The sequence below is a fragment of the Apteryx rowi genome, unplaced genomic scaffold, assembly GCF_003343035.1.
Source record: "Apteryx rowi isolate R43461 unplaced genomic scaffold, aptRow1 scaffold_67, whole genome shotgun sequence".
In the NCBI taxonomy this organism is placed as follows: domain Eukaryota; kingdom Metazoa; phylum Chordata; class Aves; order Apterygiformes; family Apterygidae; genus Apteryx; species Apteryx rowi.
Genome location: NW_020450949.1, coordinates 1,127,086 through 1,139,681, shown reverse-complemented (window position 1 = coordinate 1,139,681; position 12,596 = coordinate 1,127,086). Strand labels below are relative to the sequence as shown.

Genomic DNA, 12,596 nt, shown 5'->3' with positions numbered 1-12,596 from the left:
TTTGATCTGTAATCTGTTATTCGGGAGCACAGGAGAGTCCGGGGCATGATTCACGTAGGAGCATGAAGATGCTCTTTGCGAAGTTACAGGGCRGCTACCGAGAAAGACGGAATGAGAAGCAGGTCCGCGGCAGGAGCGCCGTCTGGGCGGCCGCAGCGCCCGCGGGCTCAGAGCTGCGCTGTGGCCGGGGGCTGGCCGGGGGCCACGGGGCGCCGAGCCAGCCCGGGGCTGCCGCGGGTAGCAACGCCACGCAGGGCTCCCCGGTCCCGCGCCCGCCGGGAGACGCGGGGCGGCGCGAGCTCGTCTCCTTGCCCGGCTCCGGCAGCTGCCGCTCTGGAATGTTGTTTCCGTCATTTTTCTTCCAGAGTAATTTTGTGTGCTGCCGAAGAGGAGCCGCTTCTGGAGCGCGGCCAGTTTTGTTGCGGAGGAGACGTGGCACAGCCACCCGCTCTGCAAACGGCAGCGRTGAGCCCGCTCCGAAGCGGCTGCTCCATGGCGACAAGCGGCTGGGCCAGCAGCTAGTCGCCTCCTGCCCACCTCTTCCACAGCCTAATTCTGAAGTCTGCGTGTCGGAGCAAGGATGTGCCGAAGGCGTCTCCTCGGAGCGCYCTGCCGGCTGCAGCGCGGCTGTGGCTGCTGCACCAGCTGCGCAATTGCCCCGGCGCTAGCGCAGAACCGGTATTTACCTGGGGACCCCTGGCTGCGAGTCTTTGCTTTCTTGCCTCGGAAGAAGCGATTTCTGTGCCACACACACCCACGCAGACTAGGAACGTTACGTATAGATTCCACATGCATGCGCAGACACGTATATATAACTGCTTGTTTTCCTGTCATACTAACATTTATTTATTTATTAAAAATATCATCCATCAGGAGCTCTAACATCTGTTTGTGAAAAATAGCACATCCTTGGGCTGCAGCCAGGAAAATCATTTCATTACAAAATTGCAACTGTAAAGCGGCACAAAAATCACAAACATACTGTACATTGAGATGCTTTTGTTTTCAAACTGCTCATTAGGAGTGATACACGAGCCAAAATTATACCCTGTGTAAGGTGAATTAGGAGAAAATGAGCCCATCCGACCTTCTAAGTGAACAGCATTAGTACTGTAATTATTACGTCTGGTTAATCCTGCACCCACCGCAAAGCTGTGCCCGAGTTTCCTTTTCCACCCCAGAGGGTATAYGTCTTTACGTTTCTTCCGTTCTTCGTGCTTGATGCAGGCTGACAAGGAGCATACTTGAGAGGGTAGAAAATGAGAAGCCGSGTTTAAAGATTACTTTATATAATGCAAGAGAGAAAATTAAGTTGCTCCTTGCTGCCGGCTGCTTACCCAGCGCCCGTGACGTGGGCCGGGAGGGTGAGCGAGCCTGGTTTTGGGGGCAGCCGGCGCCGCCGCTCGCCCGGGGTCCGTGGGAAGGCTTGTGCYGCGGGAATAGCCACCAGCCAGCTCTTTCCCGGGCCTGCCTGAGGGTGATGGCTCCCTGCAAGCAGTGACGGGACGGCRGTGAGAGCAGCGAGGAACTGAGCACGCGGGAGCCTGGTGCCCGTGAGCGGGTGTATGAAGGGTCGCGTAGGCTCTGTCCCTCAGCCCCAAAGGTCCTTTGGGATGGGCCGGAGAGCAGCAGTGTCCGGGAGCCTGCCGGGACCTTCCTAGCAAGGAGAGCAGCGAAGCCGCGACGGGAAGCCCCTCTCCGCGTGCCTCGGCGCCGCGGCCTGCGCGGGTCCAGCCTTGCCGTGGGCTGTGCCGCTCCGCAGGGCTTGCGCCGCTGCCTTGTGCCGGGGAAGGCAGTCCTGCTCGTCGCGTGCTCTGCGTCCTCGCTGCTGCTGTGCGTCTGCTTCCTAGGGTGGTAATTCCCGACTTCGCCAAAACCTTGAAGTTGTACCAAGCGTTTCAATTTGCCGTTTGGGTTTTTGCTCAGTGTTATCCTGGATCCCCTTTGTTTCCTATCTCCACTCTCTCTTTGATTTTTTTCTTCACAGGTCTGGCAGTTCATCAGATAATCACTATTACAGTGTCCCTCATCATGGTCATAGCTGCTCTGATAACAACTCTTGTCTTAAAAAATTGGTAAGGTCCACTGTTGATCTGTTTGGCCTGAGTGGTGGTGATGCTGGAGTGCGTGCGAGGGGCTAGGCTGGGAAACGGGGAGGATACAGAAAGTGGTGCCTTTGCAGCCCTGCAAGTTCAAGCCTGTAGCATCAGCCGAGACGAGTCGTGAAGGGCGTTTCAGAAGAAAACGTGCTTTTTGTGCTGAGGCTTCCAAAGGAGGCGCAAGAGCCCGAGTCCCCAGCCGCTGCAAAGACTCGCTGTTCACCGTGCCCAGGAAACCTCTGCTCCCTCTTCTCGTGGTTTCCGATTCCAGACTGGGCACCCTACCGGACACCGTCACGCGTAGCTCCAGGGCGGTGGCTGCCGCCCCCAGGGCCCGAGAGCAGCCGTGCCCGTGCGGGTGCCCACGGCAGCGGCTGCTGGCCCACGGGAGGCAGCGAGGGCTTCCCGACCGTTGCTAGCTAGTCGGTGCACTCGCACCCTCCCGAAACGTCTCGAACGAATGCTGAACAGTTGCCCCACCTCTTAAAAGCCTGAGCTCTGGGCTTCAGCGCGTTGTCAAGAGCGAGTAGCCGAGATTCACRTTAGGGGCCGACGCATATTTCCGCTTCCTCGTTGACCTAGTCCAACGCCTCCGCAGTGACGTCACCTGGTGAGGTCAAAATAATGTGTTCTGCTGCAGCGGGTTTCCCTGCCCGGGTGCTGAGACCTGCCCTGAGCTAAACGACTTTTCCTCKGCCTTGTTGCCTGGGCTCTGAGCGGCTGTCTGGACCCAAGCTGTTCCTTAAGACACAGATCTGGCTCAGCATGTAATAATTACATTTTATGACCTTTCCTCCAACTCCAGAGATTGAAGTGCATCTTCTGAGCCCCTTGGTTGCAGCCGGTTGTAAGTGTGCCCTGTCCCCTGGAGCGCTCATGCGTTCCCCTTGCTTAATTTGCTCTCATTTATTCTCTAACATCGGCTGTGCGTATGGTAAAATAGGTTAGTTTTCTGCTTCAGGCACTTGTGACTTTACCTATTTTCCCAGAGAAACTGGCCTACTTTGGGGTCGGCGTTGCGGGCTGCAGGAATACCATTGCACCTCTGGGATGATCGGAGGGGCTGCAGCACGGCCCGGCTCCCCAGCCCAGTGCTTGGCCTTTTGCGTACCTGCAGTTTCCCCCCCCAGCGCTGCTCTCCGATAGCCTCCAAGCCTAGCTGTCTTCTACTGTCCTTGGCCCACATGAGCCCAGTGCTCTCTGCAGGTGCTGCCTGAAATCAGTTCCAAAGTCCAGAAGAAAATTAGAAATACAGGTGGTTAAGAAGCTGCTCACGGGCCAGAATGAAGACGAAAACCCGTCTGCAGGGTTATACAGGAATCTTCATCAGCGCAGGTTTTTTAACAAGACACTGCAAGTGGGTATGGTCAGTCCTGGTCTTCCACAGGCACAGCGCCTRGGCAGCTAGCAATCCCAAGGGCCTGTTCCTGTCGGGACCAGGGGAATGCGTTTTCCGAAGACATTAGCATGGGTTTCCTGTGGTCGTTGAAGACTTTGAGCCCCACCATACCAAGGTGCCAAAGCTGCACCGTCTCAGAAGGACCGTTTTCTGAAAACATCGAGTGTCCGCTCTCTGGAAACCTGTACAGGCCGAACACGAAGCRTGTGTAGTTCCACTTCTGTTCAGCAAAGTGTTCGACCACGTGGTTAACATCCACTGAAGCCACGCTCGAGGCTGGCCACGCGTCCGCTTTGCTAGGACGAGGGCCGTGCCGAGGCACGGAGGCCGCAACGGGCGAGCTGGAGGCAGCAGCGCAGCGCGTGGGGCGGTCAGGCTTTGAGCCAAGCCCGGCGGGCGGAGGAGCGCCCGCCTGCAGCCATCCGAGTAATCCCGCCAGGCCCGGGCCCCAGCTAGCGATAAACCAGCTCCACGACGCCGGAGGCGAAGAACGGAGCAGTAAAATCCCGGTCACCCGTCGGGCTGACAGTGTCGCCAGGACGCATTATGCTGTGGCACGTTATTGCCGACCCGCAGGGCCTCATCCGGAGTCCGTCTGATCCGTCGCAGGGGGTTTGCGCCTGGCCCCTAACCGCTGCCATCGCTCGGGACGCAGCGCTCCTTCCGAGCCGCCTTCGCCTTAGGCCAGGCCTCGCATCCGCCTGCCCGGCAGCCCGGCTGCTCCGGCAGCGTCGTAGCCTTCCCGGAGGGCTGGTACAGGGAGGGAAAGCTTTTAACGTCAGATAGCGCTGCTGGGGTCGAACTCGGCAGCAGCCCTGTGTAGGGCTCGGATTGGGTCTTCGTTAAATTCCCTCTCCCCTGTGAGATGGTCCCGTTTAAGTTAAAGGTGGCACGAGAGTGAGCAGCTTAATCGCCGTTCCTGTCTGCTAGCCGCTCCAGTTACGCACAGCTAAAAGAGGCGGCGTCGAATGCTGCTAAACAGTCCTGGGGACTTTTTTTGAATTTGGGGTATTAGCTGACATACTCGTGTCACTTTGCTTCAAGACAGCTCTGTGCTCGCGGTTCTGCGACACCAGCGTTAGAAAGCGGCTTGCGAGCTGCGCGGGAGGTCGTTCCTGAGAGCGGCCTTGAATGAGAAGTGCTGATTACGGTCGGCTCGTTCTTTTAACTGTGGAGCAAGCAGAAGTCAGGAGAATTTCCAATGTTCCTAACAAAGCTGGGACTGAGAAGAGAAAGCTGTGAAAAATTTCATGTTTTCCTCTGTTTTGGACTGGATTTGCTTTACTAAGCTTCCCTGAGCACAGCAGTATTTCAGTGAAAGAGCACCAAAAACATTTCATAAAACACGTCTGTAGGCTTTTTTTCCCTCTTAACAGAGGCCAGAAACAGTTCCTATCATTTATCTGGCCAACCACAGCATGGCAGAACAGCTCAAGTAACCTAATACTGAAGCCAAAAATGAGAAAAAACCCAAACAAAAAACCTGTGACCAGCGTAGTGTGTAGAGCAGAAATTGTTTACAATCAGAGAAATTGCGACCTCGCTGCAGAATACACGCAGGCAATCTTGGTCGGCAATCAGACGTGTCACGAACAGCAAAGCAGCGCTGCGATGGATGTGCTCGGCTCCGGGATTTCCGCGCCGGGCCCGCTTTCCTCACGCGCGACGGCCCCTCCGCAGGTGAGGAGCGGGGCGGTGCGGGGGCCGGCGCGGCGCGGGGCCGGCGCGAGGAGAGCCGCGAGGCGACCCGGCGGCTRGCTGCGAGGGTGGCCCGGATCCCGCGCTTCGTCTTTGGCTCCGAATGGGACGCAGCCTCTCCCTCCATAACTTGCGTAATGCCTTGCTGCCCTGGGGAGGATGGATGAGTGATGGCTGTATGCAGTGCAAATGTGATTGTTATTCTTTCTGCACATCTGCAATTTGGGAACTGATTATTATTTCAGTAGCTGTCTCTTTAGGTTGGATCAGTCAGTGCAAATTAAACTGCATCTCGTTGCTGGCAGCGAATGGGGTGTTGCAGCCGGTGGTGGGGAACGCTGTTCCCTGCCGGGGAGGCTCCCGCTGATGTCCCTTCACGGGGTTACGGGGTGGGAGCTTCAAAATCTCCCGCCTGCCCTTGGCCCTCAGATTTGCCATCTTCCAAAATTCCACTTAAATATTATGATAACCCCTTTTGCGGTCCTATCTGATAAAAAGTGGGATTTTAATTAAATACACCTTTAATTAATGCACCTAAATAGAAGCAGCCTGGTTTACGGCAGGGCTGAATGATTCCGGGATCTCAGGTGCCGCTGAAGCGGGTGCTGAGCAGTCTTTGCGAGCTGTCCTTTCGGCGGCGAGCACCCTGCTCCCAGCTGGTGGCTTGTTTAGAGGCACGAAAGGAGCCAGCCACGAGCCCGCCCGAGATTCGGTCACCCGCCACCAGGAGGACGATAGCCCGTAGCTTAGGTGGCAGCCTGGAGCGGGCGGCTGCAGGGAAACGCGGCATCGAGTGACGCTTTCCGCATCGTTCTTCCCAGCTGGTGTTTTCCTTGTTTTATAAACCAGAACAGCGGTAACCCTACCAAAATATAAATCTTCTGTGACCCTGAGGTCTTATTGAACCTTCAGAGTTAGCGCAGGACCCTCTAAGCAGGGCTTCTGCGCTACCAGGCTTTCATTCCCAAACGGATTGCGATTCTCATCTTTCCAGCGCAATTGGAGCAGGTCAAAAGATGGAAGAGAAGGAATGTTCCTGCCTCTCCCCAGCTGTTGTATCCTCTGGGAATTAAGGAACTTAACATGACAGAGATTGTTTCTAGTGGGCCCCAAACTTCCCGTAGTGTTCCCATCCGAAGGCTGGACGCTGGCAAAGGCTGCTCGGGGAGGGACGCCCTTGTGCTTGACCCGTTTCGTGCACTTTTGCCTGAAGCTTTTGCTCCTGGCCGCTGCTTGAGCCAAGGGCCTGGATTTAGCTGCCTGAGGACTGACAGCCCCTGGCTGTTTTCCGGAGGTGAAGTGGGGGCCTGACGCTCCTGCGTGCCCCGCAGCTGTGGCCAGGCAGCCCAGCTCGTGTTGCAGTCGCCTGGGGGCTCCTGCCGTCTTTTTCAAAACCTCACTTATGCAACTGCTTTTTCCTATGAATCCACAAATCTTTCTCTGTGCTAAATAGAGAGTGTATCTGTAGTGTCAGACAAATTTCTAAAGTTACTTATCCCAATAATTTAAAACCTTTTTGATGCCTCCCAAATAGAAAGGGTTTAACTTCATTGTTCTCATCCTCATTTTTTCATTAAAGAAAGCTTTCATTTCCTGCAGATATAAACGTATGACTTGCTAAGTAATTCTTCTGGTAGTAAAAAGCTTATATTTAAAACTTAAATTTGATCATTAAGAAAAATAAACAAAGAGAAATGACTGCTTGATTGTGGCTGATCTTTCCAAAGTGACTGACTTATAATCTAATATTGAATGATGTATAATTAATGGCCGATAATGCAAGTTCCTCTCTCAAGTGTCAGAGATGCATTTTGTGTTGTGTTTCTTTTTCTTTCCTTTAATGTCTCAGCTGTGTGCAAAGTGGGAACACAAGGCGTAACAGCCACCAACGCAAAATCAATCAGCAGGAAGAGAGTTGCCAAAATCTGACAGACTTCACTCCTGCCCGTGTGCCCAGTAACCTGGACATATTCACAGCCTATAACGAAACGCTGCAGTGCTCCCATGAGTGTGTCAGGACACCGGTGCCTGTGTACACRGAGGAGGCACTGCGCTCACCTGGAGATTATAAAACAACTTTCAATGGAAACAGGTAAGAAGGGCATCCATCGCGTTTTCCGTGCATCTTTCTAGTTAGAGCATTCGCTCTTAGGTGGGTTAACAAGTGGCGTCTTATTATGTTCTCTGGGTCCCTAGATTCGTTGCCCCCCTCTTCCTTCGGGGGAAATCCCRATTCATAATAGATATCCAAAGAAAGTCCGGCAGCGAAGCACTGGGCTGAATTGGCTTCCTCTGGCTTTTCAAGCCGTGGCGTCCAGCTACCTTCTGAAAACCAGCTGGTCACTTGAACACGCTGGCCAGCTCGTAATTTGGTTTGCTTTGTGCTGATCTGTGGATTTTCCTGTTGAACTCCTTGTCCTCCAGACGAGGACAAACGATTAGCCTTTGCCTTTGCGACCCGCAGCCCGTCCTGCTGTTGCCTCTCGCTCGGCAGCTTAAGCAGCTCCTGTCCTTGCAACGTCAGCTGGCTTACCTTGAGCACATCTCATCGAGCCCTGAGAGTGGTTAGCACTGCACATTTTTCAGTTCCCTGCTTCCACCTCCAGCAAGTAAATTCACCTCAAATCCATCTTCCAGAATTCCTATTCTGTCTTCCAAGTAGCACCTAAAGAGCTGCTCCGTTGTGAATGAGGGACGTGATTAATGAAGGAGTAGGCTGCATAAACCTAACGAACCATTTGTGTGGCATGAAATAATGATACAGTAACAAGGGGGCATAATAGGAATTGACAGTGTGGTATAAAAAATGTGAGCTGTTGCTGTGTGTCTCTCGTCTGTAAGGAAAATGAGACGGACGGGAGGACTTGGTAAGTGACCTCTCCCCAGAGCGAGCGCGGGAACGCCAGCGTTCGGCTGGGACCCCGCTGCCGGGGCCAGMGGTTCGCTGCGGGGGCTTGGGGTTGCCTCTGCTTTAGGAGGAGGGTTTCCACTAATGATTGGTGCAGAGATTTACCGGTATTGCTCCACACAGTAAATGTGTGTTTGCTGTTAAATCCACAAAAACCAGGACTGTCTGAGGGAGAAAAACAGCAACTGCTTCTTCCAGTATACAGCCTGGTTGGACTGTGACTCTCTTGTTACCCACGGTTGCTACCTAGCTGCATGAAGGACAGAAGCCTGAAAGTCAACAACTTAATGTCTTTTTTAACTATCTTCTTCTCTTTGTGCGTGAAATTGTGCTAGTTTGCATATTCTGGGGTTTCCTCAGGTTTTGGAAGGCAGAGAATTGGCAAGGATTTTCAAACCATTTCATTGAATGTGTGTGTGTGTGTGTGTGTGTGTGTTAATTTTGACGTGAACCCCAGCCAACCAATGCAGGGACCCAAAAGGGGAGAGGTTGCTTCATTTTCCTGCCCTGTCTCTGCGCTGTGCTGAACACCGTCAACGTCTCCTGCTTGCACTGCTGGAGATGCTGGTTGCTGGCCTAGGAGCATTGGTTGGAAAGGGTTCATTGCTTTTTTGTCTTAAGGTAATGCTTTTTGGGAGATTATTGGCCGCTATGCATTCCCACGRAGCCCGATGCAGCTGGAGAAGTCGCCCTGCAGCGCGTTTGCAGAGCCGGTGGTGCAGACGCCCTCCCCGGTGGGCCAGCTGGCCCCTCTGCGCTGTAGACGTCTGCATGACCCGTTTCCCTGCGCCACGGCAGCACGGGGCCATGCTCGTGTTCTGCGGCTGGCGAACAGGAGAGTGTTGAGGAGGAAAAGGAGAGAGAAACCAAAGATACATTTTTAAGTGAAAGGCCTATAAAGATATGGGTTGCGTCAAATATACCCAGACTGATTGGTTTTGTTAAAAGTTACTTTGTTTGCCGGGGTGAAAACATAGGATATTATAGTCAGTCTTTTTCGTCTTTCTCTGTTTCGTACAACTGTAGCTTGCAAGGCCAATAAGCCCATTCAAAGCATTATTTTAGGGATTTTTTTTTTTTCCACTAAAAAAGCTAATTTTTGCAGCAGGCCTGACTGGGCTTGCTTGTTGTGTGTTACGTACCGGCACGTGCAAGCCCATTTTTCTGCTYGCTGCAGACCCTCTTCTTCTGATCGGCATCTTATTCCTGTGGCCTTTGTGTCTGAGAAATGGTTTGAAATCTCCTGCTGACTGGCCGAAGTCTGTTTTACTTCCTGGGGGCAGGGCAGACGCCATGTGGCTATTTCCTGGTACGTACCACTCTTAAGAGCTTTTTATCCAATTACCCCACCGTTTCCTAACTATGAACAGCTTTGTGCGCAGCGAGGCCTTTCTCATCACTGTGTTGCCTGTGTGATGCTAACCACTGAAGTGATTCTTTTTTCAAGGCGTTTAACCTGACCAAGATGCCTCATCCAGCCGCCGGTAACTGTCTTCCACCGTAAAGGGGAGATTGGGTGCAAAAATGACTTCTCCGTGAAGGTGAATTAGAGATGGGCCTGAACTGAAAGTCAGAAACTTAGATGGATGTGGACGTCAGGGAGTGATGGATCCCTTGAGCCCTTGGGCTTCAGATGGTCAAGCTTGAACTTCTGGAATTAATGCATCTAGTTTTTTTGTTCCAGCCCACCTCTAAACCTCTTTTGCTTTCAACAAATGACAATAATTTCAAGGCTATAAAATTTGTCATTAACCTCCCATTGCATGATGGACAGTCTGCCTCGTTGCAGGGATCATGCATCCTGTGTGCATTCTTCATCGATACCCTAAAGCTCATCTGCTGGGTTTTGCAGTAATCGGCATTTTCACGCTTCCACGGCGCTGGTGCCAGCAGTCCTCCTGCTCCTYCCGTGCCCCTTCTCTTCCCTGCAGGAAACCGTAGCGGCTCTCACGTATGCGGTCCATAGTAGTCTGGGTTCACAACTGGTACAAGAACAGTTCCAGCAAGCTTTTTGTTCTGTTCTGTTGTTTGGGGATATTTGTTGGTTTTTTCAGTTAGTTTGAGCCATTTTCTCCTCCGTGTCTGTCTTTGGAAGGTGGCGTTGCAGATAGCGATGGCAGAAAAAGCAGTTAGGATAAACTCTGTGGCATTTTACTGTGGGGCAGCAATGCCAGTTTGAGCCATGTGCTCAGGTAAATTAATTGGTCTGTCCCAAGTCCCTGCTGTAATGAATCATATATGCAGGGTAAATGAAATTTCCAGCCTTCCCGAACTGCAGCTTACTCAGAATCGCCTGTTTAACATTATGCTCAGCTATTGCATACAGAAACATAATTAGATTAGAGTGGAAAGGGAATAAAAAGCTAATGGTCTCTGCTGTGCTGTGGTTTGGTTGTGTCTGGGCAGGCCAGGTGAGATGTGCCCCTGTCTGTGAGCACTGAATTAGGTCGAATATGCCAGAAAGCAAGTTTTTTATCAGTCTTTTCACTGGTGTCTTTATCCGTGGTGGTATCGTTAGCGCAGTCGCTAAAACTGGAAATGACACCGCTTTGGTCTTTCACCGTGCGTGGGGCAAGCCAGAACCTTTTCCGGCTGGAGGAGTTTTGCTTTTGTTTTGGAAAAATCTCTGTACCAATCAGAGTGAGATGAGCACGGGGCTTTTCCGTGGTGTTTGCAGAACGTCGGCGTGTACTTCAGATTCCATAAGCTCTGCGGCTCCGATGCCGTGGCTTGGCCCGCGCCTCGGCGGTGGAAGGGACGAGGGATGAGGTTGCAGGCGCTGAGGTTACTGCCCCAGGTGACAGGGAAGGCCTCGGTGAGGAGGAGGACGCAAGTCGAATTGTCCGGCTGTGAGTCCCCGCCGAGTAATCTGGCGGACAAAGCGGCGTGCCCCGGTCCCTCCCGGGCGGATATCGCTGCTCAGGGCGCCTTGGGCTGCAGGATATTTGTGGAGCTGYGGGGAGAGGACTTAGGTGACCAGTCGTCGTGCTGGTGCGAGCTTGAATTCCTGACGGTGCTTCCCCTGTAATCCCAGGCTTGGGGGGCTAAAGAGCTACAARCCAACTCCATTCCTCTTCAGCCCTCCTCATAATCCCCGCAAACCGAGGAGATTCGAGCAGGGCCTCCCATTCTGACCTTTAAAAATTTGTGCCATGTCAGTTTATTATAAACCGAGGGTTTTTTTGTTTGTTTTGCATTTTGGGTGGGCACCTGCTGTGACAAAGTCAAAAAGAGTTTTTTTGCCATTAAAAAACAAGGCTCTAACTCCCCATCTGTTAATGGTCTCCCACTATTTCTCTGGCTTCGTTGCTGTGGCCACTATTCGTGGCAAAGACGAAGTGCTGAGCTGGTTGGCCACAGAGCTCGTGCTAACGAACAAGTAAGGATCGGCTGCAGAAGGGACTGGAGAYGTCTTCGGAGCAGGTTTGCCCCCAGCAGCACACCCGGGCACCGACTTCAGGAAGCAAACAGCAGTCGTGCTGTAACTTTTACACCATAAGCTCTGCAGTTTGCAATGTCTGTGCCTTGGCTTAGAACAAACAAAAAAACCCATAATGTAAATTTGTCAGCAGTTCTYGTGTCTGAAGTAGACATGAAAGAGCAGAAATGCCTCGAGATACTGCCCGCTGCGGGAAGCCGGGGGACTTTCCACTGGTCCTTTCTGAGGTCCTGCAAAATTCTGTGCTGGAGACCGAGTCCCTGTTCATTTCAGTGGAGTTTTTTAATAGTCAAAAGCAGGTCCATTATGCTTTATTAAATCCTTGAAATTCACATTGCCCTGTGTTCATGGAATCCAAAAATGTGTATCGACATGCTCCGGAAAAAAAAATCTATGAAAATTGTACCTRGAGCATTAACTCGGTCATAGTGTTTCCACTGTTTATAAAGTTCTGGAAGCTGATGGCTGGTTTCATTAATATTAATAAAATAAGAGAACTCCACAGGCCTTCTCTGCATGTGCACGTGAGTCCACACGTGCGCATGTGTATTTGCACCAGGGTGTTTTTGGAATACACGTATATAACATACGTGCTACATCATTGCAAAAACCAGGGGATGGCCACAGATTCTGACAGCGTGTAGGGAACAGTGCAGAGAACGTCAGCGTGGCACRGGTAACAGAAATTGCTTTCAGCCCAAAGTGGCATCAATGCAAATCCCTTAAAAGCTCTAAAAGAAACTGCTTAATATTTTTYCCCATCCTACTATTTTTCATGCGTGTTTGTCCACCCCTTCTGCACAGGCTTTTTTTTTACTAGAGTGAGAGACTACTAGAAAGATGGCACGTAAGTTTTCTGAATGAGACTTGCAAAACCGCGTTATGCAGATATTCCTGCAGTCCAGGATGTGCACCAGAGCCCGGGACAACCGACCCCGTTCCCGCTAGCTTTCCAAAAGCCTGGGTTCAGAAGGACTTCATTCAAATTGTTTCACAGCTCCATGCAAACAGTTTTTTGCATGGATACGTTTTTGCRGTATTGGGACATTTCAC

The 12,596-nt window shown here is 52.1% G+C and overlaps 1 protein-coding gene across 1 annotated transcript in view; it reads left to right on the top strand.

The window, feature by feature from the left end:
- AJAP1 (adherens junctions associated protein 1) overlaps nucleotides 1–9,354 on the top strand; it is a 36,344-nt gene extending 26,990 nt beyond the window's left edge. Inside the window, exons 2-4 of the mRNA XM_026085437.1 lie at nucleotides 1,988–2,075; nucleotides 7,046–7,288; nucleotides 9,282–9,354. Of these exons, the coding sequence (XP_025941222.1) occupies nucleotides 1,988–2,075; nucleotides 7,046–7,288; nucleotides 9,282–9,354 (404 nt within the window). The remainder of the gene's footprint in view (nucleotides 1–1,987; nucleotides 2,076–7,045; nucleotides 7,289–9,281) is intronic.
- The last annotated feature ends 3,242 nt before the right edge of the window (nucleotides 9,355–12,596 follow it).